General features: G+C 39.3%; 1 protein-coding gene across 3 annotated transcripts in view; it reads right to left on the bottom strand.

The window, feature by feature from the left end:
• IBTK (inhibitor of Bruton tyrosine kinase) overlaps nucleotides 1-20423 on the bottom strand; it is a 673576-nt gene that overhangs the window by 607700 nt on the left and 45453 nt on the right. For 2 of the 3 annotated variants that reach the window (XM_069851310.1, XM_069851311.1), the window contains exons 26-29: nucleotides 19647-19799; nucleotides 13058-13126; nucleotides 12802-12934; nucleotides 11118-12216 (exon numbers count right to left, since the gene is read on the bottom strand). In XM_069851310.1, coding sequence (XP_069707411.1) covers nucleotides 12091-12216; nucleotides 12802-12934; nucleotides 13058-13126; nucleotides 19647-19799 — 481 coding nt within the window. In that variant the 3' untranslated portion in view covers nucleotides 11118-12090. Of the gene's footprint in view, nucleotides 1-11117; nucleotides 12217-12801; nucleotides 12935-13057; nucleotides 13127-19646; nucleotides 19800-20423 lie in introns of those variants that run through there. The other variant, XR_011336924.1, reaches the window with a different exon arrangement.

Genomic DNA, 20423 nt, shown 5'->3' with positions numbered 1-20423 from the left:
AAAAGCCTTATACATAGAATCATTGTCTCAAGGGTTTCAGACAAATTCACCTGTTAGCGACTTTGATGTTTCGCACATAAGACATTTACGAAACGCAAAAATAAAAGGCAAGGGTTTGTCAACCCCAAGTAAAAATAAGTCAGCAATAAAATGAACAGGAAATCAGAAACCAAAGAGAGAAAAACAACTCTCTTTTCCACATTAAACTCTGTACTAAATAGTAGAAGTTAAAATTGTACAATAAGGTTAGACCAAGATCCTTTTTATAAGCAAGAGTTAGACACATGAAGCAGAAGAAAGATTGAAATTTCACATTGGGAGGAAAACTCATGGCTTCCAACTAAAAAAAAAAGTGCATATATTAACTTGCAGTAAATTTTAGACATACAGCAAGTAAATGTAAAATTGTTTAAAAACAGTATGGTTATAAGTCAGCCACAAATGAAGTTGCACATTTGTGTATTGCTGACCCTAAAGAAGTAAAAATGCTACTACAGACACCCATCCTTAGCGTTATGAGTGCAATAGTCATCAAGATTTTAAACTATCTGCTATTTTGGCAAAGACCTCCAAGTAAATTCACCAACTGAGACAACAAATGGAGTAAGTAAGTTGATAGGAGCTGGAAGCCAGCTACCACATCCTGAAAAATAAAATGGTGAATGAAAAGGGAGTCGCCATGTGACATGAGATCAGCCAGACACAACCAAATTACTACTCCAGCAAAAGGAAGGGAGCTGCTGGATTACATATCAGCTTTGTTATCAAGAAATGGTCAAGAAGTATTTGGAAGGAACATTTTAAAACAAGTGTCTGCTTGATAAAAGTCTAGCCAGAGCCTGTAAGTAAAAACCAGCAGAAAAGGATAATAGCCAGTGAGGAGAGGTTTTTCCCATCCACTTAGTTGATGAGCGGATTGTGGGAATTTTGGGGTGTATTTTTTGTTTTGTTCTATTTTTAACAAAAAATACCACAACCAAAACAGATATTTCAGTAAGGTGACTGGGAGGTAGCCGAGACTGAGCGGCCTTGCTATGGGAAAACACAACAATTGAACAAAGACATTGAACTCGCAATCAAATGGAAAGTTACAACCATCCTGCTTAACTGAGAATTTTAAGGCAGGCACTAGAGAGAAACACGAAAGTAAAGCAGAGGCATTCAAGCACCATCATTCTGTTCGGATGACCCCACCAGGGAAGGAAATCTTCTCCATTTCCATTAAGAAGAGAACTGCAGAGACAAACTGAGCCTGCTTGAAAGTGTTACTTAAAAGGTAGAGTGCACCAATGAAAATCAAAGTGCTGTTGAAAGTCAGAGTCACCATCAGAGAGAAGGCTATTCCTGAAAAGGCAAAATTGCCAAAGTCAGACAAGGGCACTGAGCTACGTGGTCATGATACTTCCAGGAGTCAAGCTAAATGACAATGAGATGCCAAGACATGAAACAAAGTTGAAATGGGATTTTGCTGCAAAACTACATGGATCGACCTCTCAATAATATGAAATCATATTCAATACAGAGATTTGAGAATATGGCTGGTCCAAGGGGAAACTTTATAGAAATAAAAAGAAAAGGAAAAATAAAACACAAACATTTCAGCGGAACTGTCACAAACTGGCTGCCGCCTTGCAGCAAGTTTGTAGAAATCATTGCATATCACATTACCACCATATCACCGTCAAAAAGGAGGAAACCCAAACCTTCTATTAAAATCCTAGAGAATGTATCTTTAAAATTGAAAGGGGGGAAAAAAGGGAATTTGAGGGTTGGGAAGCTCTCCCTCAATAACATTAATGCTAAGCTATTTTAACACGTGACATCAAGACAAAGACATATTATCTATGGAGCTCATTGGCCCTAGCATGTCTACAGAAAGAAATAACAGCAGGACTGACCATTCAGAAGAAAGATGATTGCAAAGTACTCAAGAGGTACAGACTTGCTAGAAACACAAAGACTTTATGAAACATCAGTCTTTCTCACTGGAGGAATCTGGGAAGCTGAAGGAGAAATAGTCTATGTATACAGCTCAATGGGACGTAGGACTTCATGGATTCATTTTAAACCTCTGGGTCACACTTGAACTTCACAAAACTTAAGTTTTAGCTTTTCTCCCTGTGAGGTGTTCAACAAGGCTAAAAGGAATTTAACATCCAGTAACCAAAATTAATCATCATTACACTGTCAGCAGTAGAATCCAAAAGAGTTGTTATTAAAAATGTTAGAAACATTTAGACAAGAGTAAGAGCCAAAAACCAGTTCTTGAGTCTGTTGGATGTCAATATATTGCTTTAGCGTCCAAAGCAGCATCACAAACATACAACCTTGAGCTTCCTGATGCCACTTTTAATAAGTTAATTAAAGAAATATTAAATTCCTACTCATAAAATCTTCCATCTTCCAGAACATACATTGATTAATTCATTCTCAATAAATAAAAGATTATCAGCTTTTATTCCATGATAAATCATTCAGCTGTAATGTGTTTGCACTTTCCTGCACTACCCACTGCATCTCATCCAGCTATGAGCCATTAGTAATGTTGCCAGAATGAAAATATGAAAATATGTGAAAATGTTCCTGCTTCTTCCCAAATGCCAGAATTGATAAAAAATGAAACAGAGTGACATTGCCAACAGTTTTTACTTGATCTCATTGTCCTTGCTGAAAGTAAGTGTACAAATAATAATGCAAGGCATAACTCAGTCCTACTTCTACTTGAGTTAATCTAATTTTTCCTTCAATTGAAGCCAGAGGAGACTCTTCATATACAAATACACAATCCCTAACCAGAACAGATATCTCTATTCCTCATTTCTTATCCATAAAATCACTGGGGGAGGAGGGGACACAAGGCAAAAACCAAAAGCCCCAAAGATTGGTCATGAACCCAAAACCCAGGTCATGATCCATACACATTGTAGTTTAGTGAATTTATGGCCATGACAAGCACATCCTAGCTATTTTCAGGACCATATTAAAAGAGCAGAATGTGCAAGTTTATTTCCACACAGCAATATGCCTACACAAAGTAAGTTGGAGCTGATTACAACTCTTCCAAGCAAAGATCTTGTTAATCAGTAGCCTAAAGCAGTTAGGTTTTAGGGAGAACTATTTTGTGAAAACATTTGATTTCTCAAAACATTCCTCAGCTTGTAGCCAGGGACTGCTACAGTGAACAGCCTTACAGTCCCTCAGGAGAACCCAAAATTATTATTTTGGCAATAAATGCAAATGCAATAAAGGAAACCATGAATTTCCAGTCCACTAAATTGCTTCTTTCAAAGCATCCACCTCCTTACATTGGCTACATGGGGAGATTATGTTCCTGTTTTCCTTGCATAAAAATAGCTGATGCAGAAATTCTCTATTCAGAGATCCTTATCTCCAGTAAAACAGTACCAATAAGAAGTCCTATCAAAAGTAGATTGCCTTCAAGAGCTCATAAAATAATTTCCTTTCTTATTTAACATTCAACACATCTTGGGCTAAAAAAGCTCTAAGAGCTTGCTGGACTTACATATTTCTATCCCTGCAGTAAAGGCTTCTGAGTGGTTAAGTCTTCACTGCAAGCATAGAATCACAGTAATAAACAATACGTATTTTGCTAAGGTTATACAATTAATTACATGGTAACCTGCTTTAAAATATTGATTAAGGATAATTCTGACTGTGTTGACATTCCCTACCCGCAACGCCTTTAAGCAAAGCTGAGAAGGACATAGATAAATGTCGATTTGGTGGGAGGTGGTGAACACAGAAAGCTCCTTTACCACTCCTGAAACCTCTGAAAGAAGTAAATGAAACCACTAGCAGTAAGTGAACTCCAACAGCTTTCCCCTCAGCCAGTGTCTTACTAACAGAGATATGGAGGTAAGTCATCTAAACCACAGGGAAGGCTTTTCTCAGCAAAGGAGTCAGATGGACTAAGGCTAACAGCACTTACCTGCTCTACTGGTTTAGTTCCCCAAATTTAGGATGATTTCCCTTCAAAGATCCCACTAACCTCTGAGCATTCAAATTGGGAAGCTTGCCTCTTAAAAGTTTATAGGCAGTTCAAGGGCTTGGACATTTAATTTTCCTTTGGTAAGATAACTAGTTTGCCAAGAGGGGCCCCTAAACTACAGATGTGGCTGTTGCAACTGCCAACACCACGTGACAGAATGGTAATAGAAGAAGAAAGATTTGTGCTGGCAAAACAAAGGGGCTGGAGGCCTCAGTTCTTCCTTCAATGCAAACAATAGCATTGTTATTGCCCAGTTTATCATAAAAAAAGAAAAAATTAATCTCCACAGAAGTCTCAGCAGTGTTCAACACACTTGGACATGGAAGACAAATGAGAGGTTCACCTTGAGTGTCCCAGATGATGGGACAGAGCACACCCTCACCAAGGCTGCAGATGACTCAAAACTGTGATGAGCGGCTTATATACCAGAGGGATGTGCTGCCATCCAGAGGGACCTCAGGCAGGAAAAACAGGCTGACAGGAACTTCATGAAGTTCAACACAGGGAAGTGCGAAGTCCTGCCCTTGGGAAGAGACAACCTATACACCAGGATAAGCGGGGGACCAACAGACTGGAGAGGAACTTTACAGAAAAGGATCTAGAAACCCTGGTGAACTCCAGGGTGACCATGGGCCAACAATGTGCTCTTGTGGCAAAGACGACTGACAGTCTCCGGGGCTGTGTTAGGAAGAGTGATTCCAGGAGGTCAAAAGAGGTGATCCTTGCCCTTTACTCCACACTGGTGAGCCCACATGTGGAGTGCTGTGCCCAGATCTGGGCTCCTCAGGACACGAAAGACAAGGACGTACTGGTGAGTTTCCAGCCAAAGGCCTTTCAACCTCAACCATTCTGTAATTTTACTCAATACCATTGTGACACTAGAATGAGTGGCAGATGCTTCTATATCACAACTAACAACCACATTTTGATACTACCTGTGGTGGCTCCAAGGCTCCCTATTACTCTCCAACAGCATTCCTCATTGTGGTTCTGCTTAGAGCAGGTGGAGACATCAACTAGAAATTTCTTGGTAGATCTCTGTGTCTGCATGTGTGTGCACTCACATATGACCATGTGTGCATGTTCTTACGCACAAAAATAATGATGCCGAGATACAGGAACACAGTACTACACAAACAAGAACAGGAAAAAATATTTATTATAAACATACTGACAAGAGGAAAGTATTTGGTTGTTATATGTTCAAAAGCAGAAAAACGTCCTTGTAACTTGCATTTCTAACTCCCTTTCTTGCTCAGCCCAAGTTGCCACAGCTGTATTTCTGCAAGCTCAGGAGCAGATAATGAAAACTGCACCAAAGGCTACTGCAAAGGCATAGAAGTCCTTTACTGCCTTGCAGAATAATTGGGTATCAGTAGGGATGTATCTATGAGAACCTGTAACACATTGTAAAAATTGACTTCATGTCATGAAAAGGTTTGCACTGGATCAGTAGGTACCTTTATATTGCAGTGAACTTAAAACCTTGGTTGCAGTATGCCACCACTACTGCTATCATTTGAGACAGAAGAAAACAGGAAAAATACTAGGTTTCTAAAGCTGTGGTGGGAATGGACTGCACTCTACCCAAGACAGAAGCGGCCCCTTCACATACAAGTACACTTCTTGATTGACCCCTTTGCTTCAGTCCCATGAGAATCAGCACACCTCCCGTATCCAAGGTCGAAAGCATTATAGCTTTCAGAAGAAAACTACTAAAATATTCACAAGTTGACAGAGCCAATTTGAAACATCTGGCACTGCAGCTGCTGTGCCAAGGGTATCAGCACCGCAATCACAAGGATAAAGGTGAATTTGAGAGCCAGTACACAGTTGTTATGCCTCTGATGCAGTTGGGGTTTTACTACTATGTTTTCATAAAGGCTTTTCAGTGCTTAGTGCAGCTCTTACTCTATATAGCTCCTTTTGGGGGTAATTTTTAAAGTCTTATCCCCTTAACGAGCTAAATTTTTATCATTGAAGGAGAAAACTTGCTGATGCTTTAAGTTACATGAGGTACAAAAGCACAACACAGGAAAAATTAAACTCAGCTTCAGAACTTCATGAACTTGGACATTACCAAAATTAAGGTGGTAATTTCATGCTCTGAACAACATAAAAAAATGCACAGCTTAATGACTACTATGCAGGGAAGACTTTTATATGGGAACATGAGTAATCTTTGAGTGTTGCTTATATCAAGTCCGCTCTTCAATAAAAAGCAAGAGATCACAAGTATTTTGTTATTGCCACTTATGGTGAAAGCCCTACAATTGCGGCAGCAACTGCTACCTTTCTAACATATCCAACAGCACTTCACAGTATAAGTCTGCACTGTACAATATCACATAAATCTTCACATCTCCTTGTCCATTGAAGTTTTACCAATACCACAGCTTCAGTTATTGCAGCTTCAGAAGGAGCAGCAAAGGAGGAGAGAGAAAAGAACTAAGTAAAACCCAGGTTTATTGTTTCTAGGAAAGAAAAGGTTGGACATTGTAAAATGAGAATGAATATAGGGCAGCCTAAACTATTGTTGCTTGCAACTCACAAAGAGCTTTCAGAATTCCAGCCCAAACCTCCTTTTTGACGCCTTCATAAGGAACGAACAAATACTACCAAACGACTGGCAGCCCACAGAAGCACATTCTGGCAGCAGAGCCACTTGTTTCAAGAAGATGATCAGAAAAAGAGAAGAACAAGTCCTGCCTGAAGTTCTATATAGCTGACTCTAGAAAAAACTACAGGCTCTACCTGGGGCTTGAATGGGCAACTGGAAGAAAAGACTTCCAGATACTCCTTCAGGACATGACAGAGAATTTACTGCTAAACCTTAGACTCAGCAACTTATTACTTGTGTGTTGATAGCCCCCACCTGGAAATTGGATAACAGTTCACAGTTATTGCACCTCACAAACATATTGAGGCTTCATAGTTAATATTTGCAAACTGGAGAGATAAAGTTCAGATGAAAAAGTACACTACCACTCAGTACATACAGATGGAGAGAAAAGATAACCCGTCAACTCTGTTTGCTAAGGTGATGCAATATAATTCGAATCTACAACTGCAAACAAATCAAATTAAGAGTTCCGGTAACAGACATGTGAATGCACACACATTCTCTTTCAGCCCTGAGGCTATCAGCTATTTGTGCAATATAAAGATGTGATCTTGAAAATCCCCCTCCGTTCAAAGCCTTACAGCTCAATTTCATCTTCACAGTATGCACAAACGTGGGCAGCACGTCTTGTAAACATCTTAAAATACATACAGTAGGAAAAGGACTAAGATTCTGCATATTCTTCCCTTCTATTTCAACAAAAGCATCATGTAGAAGGCAGGATAAACACGTGCTAAGGACAACACAAGACAACTTTATGCTTAATACATTCTTTATTCTTTTCTCCCCCCAAAGTACCACCTGTTGTTCCAGATGTCACTGATGGCAAGAACAGTTCTTATAATGAACTGCTCTGCTGCCATCAGTGACATTTATCAGAAGCGGCAGGATCCCATTCAGAACAAAACTATAACTTCAGACAAAAAAATAGCCCTTGAAGCTCGGTCACACTGGAAAGCAGTCACAGCTGATGAATCATGACTGGAGAGACCTGAGGAGGAGCAGACAGTTTGTGCCTCCCATGCAGTTCTCATGACCTCTTCACCTACCGTACAGGGATTATAGCCAGGCTCACGTAGCAGATAGAGTTGCTGTGCTTAAAGCAAAGGGCACCTGGCATCCTCCCACCTCAAGTGCATAACCTATGAGACAGAGAGCTATTTCCGTGTAGTTCGGGATCACTGGCTGACAAATGTATGTGACTTCTTACTGCAGAACTCCAGGACGATGAAATGACTGGAAGAAGAAGGAAAACCCGTCTACTTGAATGGCACTTCAGCCTGAGGAGACAGGGATCTATAAACGGTTCACTACCATGAGAAATTAGTTGAGAATACATTCTTAGATGATGCATTCTCCATATCTTCCTAGAATAAACTTCTAAAGGCTAGGAAGGGGCGGGATGGAAAGGCAAGAAATCTTTAAGTCTTTAGATCAACAAACAAAATCTTTTGGGTCAATTTTCCCCACTTTCTTACTTACTTGTTAGCAACACTGCTTTGCTGCAAGATAAAGCAGTCAACAAGTCCAGAAATAATGAGACATTTTTAGAGGTAACCAAGCAAAGTGCAATTAATTTTCAGCATTACACAAAAGGCCAAGAACTCAGGCATCAGAACCGCAACATGTCAGATTTTTCATGTTGATGCAAACTCAATATATGCACTAGGTGGTTGAACATCTGGAGGGTGTTGTATGAATCCCGAATATATTCCTTGTGCAGACTAGATGTTACTTTACATACAAAGTTTGGATATGAATACCTGACAATAACAAACTATGATGCCAGCATATCACTGCTTCACATAAAAACAATTTTAGCAAGTTTCAATGTCTAGAAAAACTTTGCTGTGGGATTGTTATTTTTCTATGAAAAGTAATGAGAAGAAATCAAACTACAAATATTCACTCAGCTGGCATAAATTAGACCTGCAGCCAGATTAATGATTATACTTTTATCTCCCTATATAGTTATTAACAGATATACTTGTTTCTTTGGGCTTCGGAATTCTGGTAGACTAAAGCAAAAAAGTAGGATATAAAAAGAAAAAAAGAGGGACATCATTTTGAAGGTCAATCCATTAAGAAAAAAAAGCCAGCATAATATCCAGAAGCACATTTCCAAAGATCATTAAAAGCAGCAGACACCCACTTACCATTGAACAAAGTGAGTCACAATCATTAACTTATTCCACAACATGAATATTGACCTACTACTACACAGTAAACAGGGATAAACAGAATTGTTCAGGTTTTAAAAAAAAATAAAAATCTTAGAATAGCCTTAAACATTTTTCCAGAAGATATCCGGTAGAATAACATTCATACACAGACATACTGGAGAGCCCAGCAAAGGCCAACAAAGATAACTGGAGCATTGACATAGGACAAGAGGCTGAGAGAGCTGGGACTGGTCAGCCTGGAGAAGAGGAGGTTTGGTTCACAAGGGTCCTACAATGTGTATAATCACCTGATGGAGGGGCAGAGAAGAAGACAGAGACAAACTCTTTTCAGCTGTGCCCAGCAAGAGAACAAGAGTCAAGGAAGGCCACAAACTGAAATACAGGAAATGTGAGGATGCTCAAACACCAGAACAGGTCACTCAGATTGCTTGTGGAGTCTGTGTCCTTGGGAATACTCAAAACCTCAGTGGGCCTAAGAAACCTGCTCTGGCTGAGCCTTCTTGAACAGTGGGGTTTGGACTGGGCAGTCTCCAGAAGTTGCTTTCAACCTTGATGATGATGCAATTCTTAAGTCTACACTAAAAAACAAAGATTGACCTCACATTAATACTAGGAAATTATAGTTTTTGATCAAAGCGAAGTATGCAACTGAAGAAAACTTAAAAGTTCTGCTACACCCACAGATAGACATTTACACTTGTTAATGCAACTGTCTTCTTCTGGACTTTTGTTTGGGGTTTCATGTGCACCATAACATATTGCAGAGTATATCCAGGAATTTAGAAATTTTTGTTTGTTTCTACCATAATTTTAATTTTTTTAGTCCAGGTCAGTCATTTTAAACTCTGTTAATTTCCAAGTTTTAAGGAAGTTCAATAAAAATAGAACCTGTAAGGTTACACAGCTTTCCATGACACATTTTAACCTAAAGCTACACAAGTTTAAAAATATTCTCAACTTCAGAATACTGGTACATTGATCATTCCTCACCTTCTTTTGTGAATATTAAGTATAACCAGAAACAACCCATAAGCAAACTGTAGCAATAAACCCAATACTTAAAAGTACTCGAGCTCCTCCACACTGTGGAAGCACAAATAAATGACCTGAAGGTTTACTGACTAAGCTCGTAGGCAACATGAAATTGGGGGGAGCTCTTGACAGTCAAGGGCAGGGACGCCCCACAGAGGGATCTGGATATATTGGAGAGCTGGGCAATCATCAACCACTTAAAGTTTAACAAGGGCAAGTGCTAGATTTTGCACCTGGGACATGGTAACCCTGGATAGCTACACAGATTAGGGAGCAAAATGCTGGAGAGCAGCCCTGTGGAAAGGGATCTGGGAGTTCCAGTCAATGGCAAGCAGACAGGGAAGGTTTAGGTTGGATATTAGGAAAAGGTCCTTCACTGGGAGGGTGGTGGAGAACTGGAACAGCTCCCCAGGGAAGTAGTCAAGGCATCAAGCCTGACAATACTCAAGAAGCATTTTGACAACACCCTCAGACACACAGTGTGAATTTTGGGTTTGTCCTGTGCAGGGACAGGAACTTGGACTTGATGATCCTTGCGGGTCCCTTCCAAGTCAGGGCATTCTATGATTCTGGGAATCTTCTAAAATGTCATGCCCCTGTCATTATAAAACAGCATCATCTAATCAATTCCGGGGAGGGGGAAAAAAGGCAAAATAGCAACTTTACAATAATTTTATATTTGAGAACAAATTTGGTTCACATCTGGAAAGGCCCACTGCTTTTATAGCTATTTCTCACAGTACACAAGCTTTCTTTTAATTCAGAAGGATTTCAGCAGGCCCTAATGCCTGCAGTGCATCAAGTAAAGCACTTACTGCAAGTGTTCTCATCAGTACAGCGTATGAATCACCAGTAGAATTTAAAACAGAATTAAAAGCTACATCCTCCTTTGCCAGTGTAGCTTCAAAATGCCTACAATTCTAGTTCCACACACAAAAGAAATACTTTTAGATTATTCTGTAGAGTTGATTATATACAGACAGCACATAGAAGTATACTAACTTTGTATAAGTCAAGATTTTATGGTTTATTGCAATTCTTTACAGTTTTTGTGGGGGATTTTTTTTGGTGTAGCTTGACCTGAAACCCCATTAGACAAATCTACATTGCTTTTTTCAATATTCAACCTTTATCGCACAGTGATCAATCCTCTACACTCATCTTCTGCTCCCCTCTCAATTCCAGTTTTCTAGAGTTCATAAGTACTGATACTATTCAAAAAGTAGAAGTTCAAACACACCTACGCAAACAGACAAACTAGAGAGAATAGTGCAGATAAGGCTACTTTTTTTTTTTTTAACCCTTTTTTACATACATAAATTTGTTTAAACCAGGCACAGAGAACTTTGGAACACACAATACTGAAAGCCACCTATGGTAACCTTTGAAGGTTAGGTGTTTGCAAATTCCACAGTCAAGCATTTATCCCCTATAGCTTTAACAATGAATACAGAGATCTTTTATTTCCCTAGCACTTCAAAGTGAATTTTACCTTAAACGCGGTGGTTCTAAAACTGTACCATACTTACCAGAATAAGACTATAGATGAGCTAATTAAGTGCCACCATGTTCTATTCAACCGTGTGCTTTACTTCATGACAGAGCTGACTGCTCAAAGGCCAGTCTCACAACAGTGAAAAAACATGCACAACTGAACTGAGAGCAGACAACAGCAGGGCACTTAGGTACAGCATAGAGGTTCATTGTGGAGCATAACAGTAAAAAGTTCCGGTTCCACCAATTAAAGAACCAGTACTTAAACACACATAACTTAAGGAGAATTGCATTATCAAACTGTACTTTTATGCAAAGTTCAAGCACAAACTTTTTGCAATATTCCCAGTTTGCCAGAAAGCTCTGAAGAACATAACCCCCCTCAAACTTTATAGATTGATTCTGCACATTCAATTCCACATTACATCACAAAATAAGCACTCGCTTTTCAGCCACTTGTGAATTTAACAAAAACTCCTCACAATTTAAGGTTAGCAAATGCATTTCCAATCTACAGCTTCATGTAACATTATTAATACATCAGGTTAAAGAAATTCTGTCAAAACATACATACAATATATACAGTGAACACGTAACTTTCATTCTAACAAATACCTAGTGAACATGTGCAGTATTTAAATGCTGATGTTAAAAATTATACGATTCCTGTTATTCCAGTCCCTTTCTACTTAAAATGACAATCAGAATTTCAGAAGTGCACATACAACATGAACTGAGAAGAATATAAATTAGTGCTTGTTCCACATAGGTGGTGCTACAGGTCCCTGTGGAGCCCTTTCAACAGTCACATATTCATCAGGGTTGTCAAAAGCTTCATAGTGGATTAATAAATCTTGAATAGCACACTCCTCAATCTGCAAGGAAAACGTAACATATATGTGAGTGTCCAATCTACATTTACATCAATTACAAACTCGCTTTGCTGGTCCTGAATATATAACTGCTACAGACTTCCTAAGCAGGAAGAAGGTGAAGCCTCCTTCAGCCAACTTAAAGAAGCCTCATGTTTGCAGGCCCTGCTACTCATGGGAAATTTGAGTAAAATTCTTTTTTGCTGTGAAAGTAAATACTGAATCAAGCCATGGAATCTCCATCCATGCAGATATTCAAAAGCTGCCTGGACGTGGCTTTGTGCAACCTGCTCTGATTGAACCTGCTCTGAATGAAGGTCTGGATTAGACAATTTCCCAAGGGTTCTTTCCAACCTCAATCAAACTGTGATGCTGTGAATGCATTAATCATGGATTCAGTAGTCAAACTGACTTTAATGTAGGCATACCTTACGAAACAGTAATGTGAAGTTATCAAATGATATTTAATATCATTATGTAATTGATACTACATGTAGCAAAACATAATTCATCCTAAAAACTGATCATGGGAATAGCCACTGGAAACTCCTTGCGTTACTTCATAGCTGCAGTAACTTAGCACTTTACCTGGATCAAAGCCAAAGGTTTTTCTCTGCTCCTAATAAGAGCAGCTTCTTGCTGAAGTTCTTCTTCTATAATAGATGAAAACATGACTGGTGGTATCATAGGAGATCTAGTTGGTGATGATGCTAACCAAGGACTGCAATAAAACCAAACCATGTCATAAGGCAGCCTCAAGAACAAGGTCAGCAAAACACAAAGAAAACAAAACAGAAAACACACAGAAAACAAGCTCCAGAGTCTAAGCCGCTGTCAAACTTACTTATGACTCTCCGGCTGTGAGAAGTCCATAACATGGTCTTCCACACTTTGGCTACTTCTACTGGTGCACCTGGAAAACAAGTAGAAAAGGAAAGTGAGAGTCACTGATAAAGGATTCTCCTACACCAAACTGCAAAGCACAAACTTACAGCAGACAACTACAAATCTGTGAGATTTTTTCCAGAAGAAATGTAATGAATATAATGCTGAACTTGTCTGTAAATGTCATATGGTGACTGGAGGAGACATCGATGCTATTTTCTGACTACCAGAACTTAATGGATTTTCAGCTTGGGCACTAATTCTGGCATTTCCTAACATTTGAGCAAAGATGTGATAACAGCATCGACAATGTTTGCAATTAATATGAAAATATGGCTTCAAGATGAAAAAAAACAAACACAAACAACTGAAACAACTGTCCTGTACTCATATTAAGCATTTAATGTAAAAGAACCAGTGCTACAATAGCACTAGTAAATTGTTTCCTCAACTGTAAGCCCAGAAATTATGGACTTTCAGTACATATCCTGTAGCTACCTCCCACACTCATAAAACTAGAATTCATGGAATTGAAAAATATCCTGAAATATGAATAAAGAGTTCCCACAGGAAGATATTTTAATCAGCTGCAAAATGCTAACCTGTCAACACAAATAAGTCACATTCGGCATACTGTATGCCTTAAGAAACAGATTTGTCAGAAAAACCCTACCTCAGTAGGAACAAAGGAACCTATTCTCATTATTTAATGCCTCTCTTTGGCAACTTTAGTGATTTACAGAACTCTAAAGAAGTGTTACAGCACACCTACATCACACACGAAATGTTAGCAGAGATTTCTGGATTATTCTATGGCATTGTAAAAAACTGTAAGGGTGTTGGTATTTCAATAAATCAGTCTCAATTTTCTTTAAGGCTTTAGCAATCCTCTGTAAGTGACCACAAACTCCTGGAAAAGCGGAAAAATCTAAAGAAAGCTCAGAGAATTCCAGTAACTGAAATTTTTCTGCCTTGAATATTTTCCCTAGAACACAATTCAAAGGACAAGAACTGTGATTCCTACTGCTAAGTAATTACAGCAAGATCTCAAAGAATCTGAAATGCACTATCCATCATCAAAAATGACATTTCAATGAACGATGCCTAGCCAGCTTTTTGTCACAAAACAATTTTGCCCACCAAACAGCCAACTATTCAAAGAACAGAATAAGCGCAAATTTAACTGCTCAGGGAAAAGAAAAAAACTATCTATATTTCTGCAGCAACGGCTGCCAGGACATAATAGAATATCTTTCACTCCTTTGAATCAAACCCAGCAGATATACCTTCTGCCAGGTGATACTGCTTCTGTATTTCCACTGAAAAGTACAGTTCATATTAGTCAAGATAACTTCCCCTCCATTTTCAGTAATGGAGATGATACCAGACACTGACAGGACAGCCAGTGGTAAACTGTATGGAAGATAAGCAAAAAGGTGTGGCACTCTCCTAACTGGACACTTCTGGACAACCACTATGCCAGAGCTTTGGAAGAACTGACACATGAAACAACAGCTCCATAGCAACAGTTGTTAAATCTCCTGTACCATTCTCCAGAATGACTATCTATATAGCTGCAGTTCCTTTACTTTGACATCATTAATACGCAATATTTATTAGCAAGAGTGTAGCCAGGTAGTCAAAGGAAGTGATTTGTCCCCTCTACATAAAGTGTCAAACCCAGTTTGGGCTTCTCAATACAAGAAGGATGCTGTCAGGCTGTAACAAATCCAGTAAAGAGCCACAAAGATTAGGGACTGAAGCACACAACAGGAAGAACTGCATTCTGCTAATCCTGAAAGAGGGCTGCCTTCAACTACCTGACTGGAAGATAGAGAAAATATGTGGCAAGAATCTTCTTAGAGGTGTACACTGATAGAATAAGAGGCAATATACACAAGCTGCAAAATAGGAAATCCTAAATTAAATACAAGGAAAAACAAGAAATCCCATTATGAGGAAAATATCTATGGTTGAATAGCGAACTTGGCAGGGTTTGGTTTACAGTTAGACTTGATTTTCAAGTTCTTTTCCAACCTAAACTATTCTATGAATCTATGTTGCCCAGAAAAGTTGGGATATCTTCATACTTGGAAGCAGTCACAACTCAACTGAACCAGTCCCTGAGCAATGTAATCCAGTTCAATTTACTTTGAGCAGGAGACTGAACTAGAAAATCTAAATTATTCTATGATTTCAACAGCAGGGGACTTTTTAGCTCAAGTAAATCAGCTTCCAGCTTTTACTTCGTTTAAGAAGGATAATAAATAACATAATGAAAAGCAGGAAAGAACCAGAGAAAAGGAAGGAAGAAGATGGAGATAGCTTTTTGCTTGCTGGTTTGTTTTGGGTTTTGGTTTGGTTTTTGATTTTTTGTTGGTTTGTTTGGTTTTTTTTCTTTCTTAGAAGCACATCTTACTTGTACATCTTACTAAGTGCCTTTATTCTGATGTCATCTCTCAACTCTATCTCTTTTCTCATCTGCTTTAATAATGCTCACCTTCCTGCACTGCTGACAGTACCTGACACCTATCCAGCCCATTTGACAGTCACAGTCTTCTTCCTACTCACAATCCAAAGAAATCAGCACCACTATAAGTGAATCCAAGCAGAATGATGTACTTAAACCTGTTTCAGTACAGATAAAAAGCTCTTTCCAGAGTAAGGCTTCCAAACAAAAAAACCCAAACAACCAAAAAAAACCACAGAAATTGCCAAAATTTAGAGTTAATAGGTCCAGTGTCACAGTACACACTTGTGACAACCAAAAGGTTAAGTTTAAATACCTGTGTCATCTTCCTAAATTTAAATGTGGCTTTAAAACATAGGAAAAGTTCAAATACTTTAAAGCTGTTTGTACATACGTACATCTGTGTTTCCTGCTAGCAAGACACTCAGTCCAGATATTAAATCAACTGCAGATATTTCAACATGCTAGATTAATTCCTCAGCTGGCATCAAAACAAGTAGAAGTGGAAGAGACAGGAAATGGGAAACTAGCATCTAAGAAAAAATGAAAAAAGGCTCAGAAATACACAACTTGGAAACCTGGAAGTTTTGAATATTAAAGACTGATACAGAGACATAAGTGGTTCTGCACGGAAACAAATCAGTCAAGTATAATCAGATTGGTTCACTACTGATCAACTCAGTTGGCTGAACTTGCGTGACTCCTGTACAGTCACCAAGACATCCCAGGACTTAGCTCCCCAGTGTTTTTTGAGGATTTGTTCATTTGAAGCCAGTTCAGGTCCGGTGCCTCCCTGATCTAATGACTGCTCTCAGAAAAGGAACACAAGGCCTGGTCTCCTGCAGAACCTCTTGGGGTTTACTGTACCATTTGAGTCATGTACTACTTATTAGCTCATTATTAGCCATGCCAGAACTAGGTCATTCCCACGCGAAGCCACAAAGACTTGTTTCCACTAACTCTTCACTGCTCCCTGGAGTAAAACCGTGAAGACAACCCAGGCTGCCACAACAAAGTTAAGTCATGTCAGGCCTGTGTTTTTCACTTGGACTATGAGCTACACATGCACAGCTGCACAGCATAACTCCCAAGGCTGAGCTGTCCCTGGAAACAATGCAGCCACATCCACACAGGCCAGCTTTTGGACTGATCTGTCTCTGGACTCAATCCAGTTTATATCTCCACATTCATAGAATCATAGAATTAACCAGGTTGGAAGAGACCCACCGGATCATCGAGTCCAACCATTCCTATCAAACACTAAACCATGCCCTGCAGCACCTCGTCCACCCGTGCCTTAAACACCTCCAGGGAAGGTGAATCAACCACCTACCTGGGCAGCCTCTGCCAGTGCCCAATGACCCTTTCTGTGAAGAATTTTTTCCTAATGTCCAGCCTAAATCTCCCCTGGCGGAGCTTGAGGCCATTCCCTCTTGTCCTGTCCCCCGTCACTTGGGAGAAGAGGCCAGCACCTTCCTCTCTACAACCTCCTTTCAGGTAGTTGTAGAGAGCAATGAGGTCTCCCCTCAGCCTCTTCTTCTCCAGGCTAAACAACCCCGGCTCTCTCAGCCGCTCCTCGTAAGACTTGTTCTCCAGCCCCTTCACCAGCTTCATGACATGGTTCATTTCTGGGCTGCATATATTGGAAGGTGACAGTATATGCAACCACTAAAAAAACCAACTCATCCGGAGACTTAAGAAAATTGTCAGTTTAATTACTGCGCAGTTTATCCAAAGGACAAAAGCAAAGCAGTAACAGTAGTCATCTTCAGAGTCCCTCAGAAAGTTTGACATTGACAGATGAGGTTTATTTATGCTCTGCATACATGCAATTTCCTTTTCTTGAAAAGGAAGGGGTAAGAGTGTGGATAACTAATCTTCACAGAAATAGCCCTTGAATGTCACAAGCAAGACAGAACTTTCTGTGACTGGAACTGTAAAGTCAAAGAAAAAAATTACCTACAACCAGAAATTCAACTCCTAACTTTTCAGATGGATGAATTAGTGATCTAGGCTCTTTATACCTAACAGAGAAAGCTATTTTCAAGCACAATTCAAAAAAACATGAAATAGTTCTGGAAGTGCCGACTTTTCCAACTGATTATAGTCAACCTAGTCATCTAGGCTCCCAACAGTTTAGCGTATAATTTTCAGACAGCTAAAGCATTAGGCCTGTATTCAGCTCAAATAATCCACTTTGAGAATGTGCAGACTGGCCAGAGGCCACAAACTAGACAGAGCAATGCAGAAGGAAAATAAATGTTTTTATGAAGGTCACAGAGCAGGGTATGACAAAGCCAATAATAGCATCCAGAGCAAATTCCCTTAGCATGGGCCCTTACTTGCCATCTCCCATATGACATCTTGCCATATGACAAACAGCTTTACTATTTTGGCAGCAATAAAATTAATGATACCTGGTTTTCTGCAGATTTGTTTTTCATGTCCCTACATCACCACTCACTACAATAACTTCAACTTTATCCCTCTGATACTGAAGAATTCCCATCTGTCTCACACTCAAATCCCTCCTACCTCTCTCCTCTAACACTATCGCACATACAATGTTCCTAAATCCTTACTCTCATTTTCTTCTTTATCTACCAACAGGACACATACTACTTCTGTTCTAGGCAAATATATTTCTATACAAGCTGAATAGCCAAGAGGGAGACCTAGCAGAACTTTCTTTTTCATACAGAAGGGACAGTTTTCAGAGGGGATTGGAGCAGGAGTTCCTAAGAAAAAATGGGAGATAATGGGTATCAGGGTTCACTCTTCACCAACAGACTCTGCAAACTCTTCTCCTTCAGTGTAGCTGGGTAAACTTGAGTCAGGCTGCTATGAAGAGTCGAGTTAAAAGAAAAAGCTGTGCAAAGGCTCATGACATCTTCCTCTCTTTACTCGGGAGCTGCATTTAAGCTCACTTCCTCAGTCTTAGGCCTTTCTTGAACTGTTGCAGCTATGCATGCCCAGGCCAAAGCCTTGCTGTTCCTTGACCCCAACACTGCCTCTTCCCAATGGACCTGTCTGCACTCAGGCTGTGGCTCACCCTGGTTTCCCGTCACAGCGCCTGCCCTGCTCACCTCACTCCGGCACAGGGAAGCCCAGGGAAGCCACTGCCCAGCCAGTCCTGCTGTCATCTTTGGCTCTCTTACCACTGTTGGGGCAGCTGTTTCCAGATAGTGAGTGGGAAAATCTGTAAGGTTTTCAGGTCCTCTGTCTCATAAATATATTTGAAATGCGTAGCATTCAAAGTTACTGATGACAGGGGGAAGAGATGCAGGTGGGTGGGCAACTCAGTCGTATTGACTTTCAGGAATAAGGCCAAGATTTCTTTCCTCACAGCTTAGACAGTTATGTTAACCCAAAACACAGGTTTATTGGAGGCAGCAAAAGGATGTGTGGCTAAAACAGTTTGACCAAAGAGCAATAGTGTCTAATAACTAGACATTTAATTCACATGCACCTCAGAACAAGTGATTTTTATCCTTAGAACTGTAGTCTCCCAGTAATTACAATACACAGACATAACCAGTACATAAATATTTAATTAAGACCTCTTAATCCATGAAAAATTGCACCTAAACAATTAAGTCAGCTGATTTTATCTACTCCTTGATTCCACAGAAATACTCCTAAGTAAACCTTGTGTCAAGCATGCCACACCTGAATGCTAAAAAAATACATATTTTTCTAACTTCATTAGAAATTACAGGTTTATCATGTTTACACATACATACATATACAAATTTAAACAAACATGTATTTTGTTTGGAGTCTGAAGTGTTTATGTCCATATATGTACACCACACACATGTATACATGTCCAGATATATATGGACATGAGTCCTTCAAACATGAAACAAAACATCAGCAGTGGTGTTAAATGGCTTTAGTCTTTTAGCTTCAGATTCGTAACATGATTCATAAAATCCTATTAACAGAATAATTAAAAGAACGTTTACATTACATTTTTCTAAACGACAATTTTATCCTTTCTTATTTCAGTAGAATTTAAACAGGTTATTGCGGTTCTTGTATAATGGCTGATCAATTAGGAAAAGAACTCTTTTACCTTACGGTGTTTTGGGCTAATGAATCCTCAGCTCCTTTGTATCCAGCTCTTTTGACACCAATACCAGGTGAATTATTTGCACTCACACATTTTTCTTCTTCCCTTACAAGATCACGGAATGACATTGGCAAAGCAGAATTTAATGAAGATGACCTTAAAGAAATAAAGAACAACTCATTTTATACTTGCACTTTCCAAGACTCCATTTTGTTCCACAATTCAGATAGCAAAAAAGGCCTTTTCAGTTCCTAGAAGTAAAAATACAATACATTACTGAGCTTTTGCATCTCATGATTATGCCTGCCAGACCTCATTCACCAAAATAAGTCACTCTGCGTCAAAGAGATATACATCAGAATATAAATTCCTAGAAAAACAGAACAAGCCAATAGCACAGAAATTTCATTAGAAGGAAAACATAAAACAAAAAAAACCACCCCACCCCTCCATCTATTACCCCCTAACTAACTAATCCCCTTAGGCAATTTGATTTTCAATTTTGCAGCTTTTCTAACCGCATTATTCCTTGAAAAGTATTCTCATAAATCACACAAAGCTCTCATACTTTCATTCTAACACTTTCAGTTTTTCACCGTGAAAGTCAAGTACAGCTGACCATCTTTCCCCAAGATACTGAATGAGTTACTCATGAGGCTCTATAAATCACTTAATCGACAGTGAAATTCATAAAAATTATGCTTCGTTTTCTTTCGCTTGCCCAAGTACAATGTGCACTGTTACCGAGCTATAGCTTCCGTATTATCTTTTGAAAACAAA

The sequence above is a fragment of the Phaenicophaeus curvirostris genome, chromosome 2 (assembly GCF_032191515.1).
Source record: "Phaenicophaeus curvirostris isolate KB17595 chromosome 2, BPBGC_Pcur_1.0, whole genome shotgun sequence".
Lineage (NCBI taxonomy): Eukaryota > Metazoa > Chordata > Aves > Cuculiformes > Cuculidae > Phaenicophaeus > Phaenicophaeus curvirostris.
The sequence above is the reverse complement of the archived record's forward strand: the minus strand, read 5'-3'. Positions and strand labels throughout refer to the sequence as shown.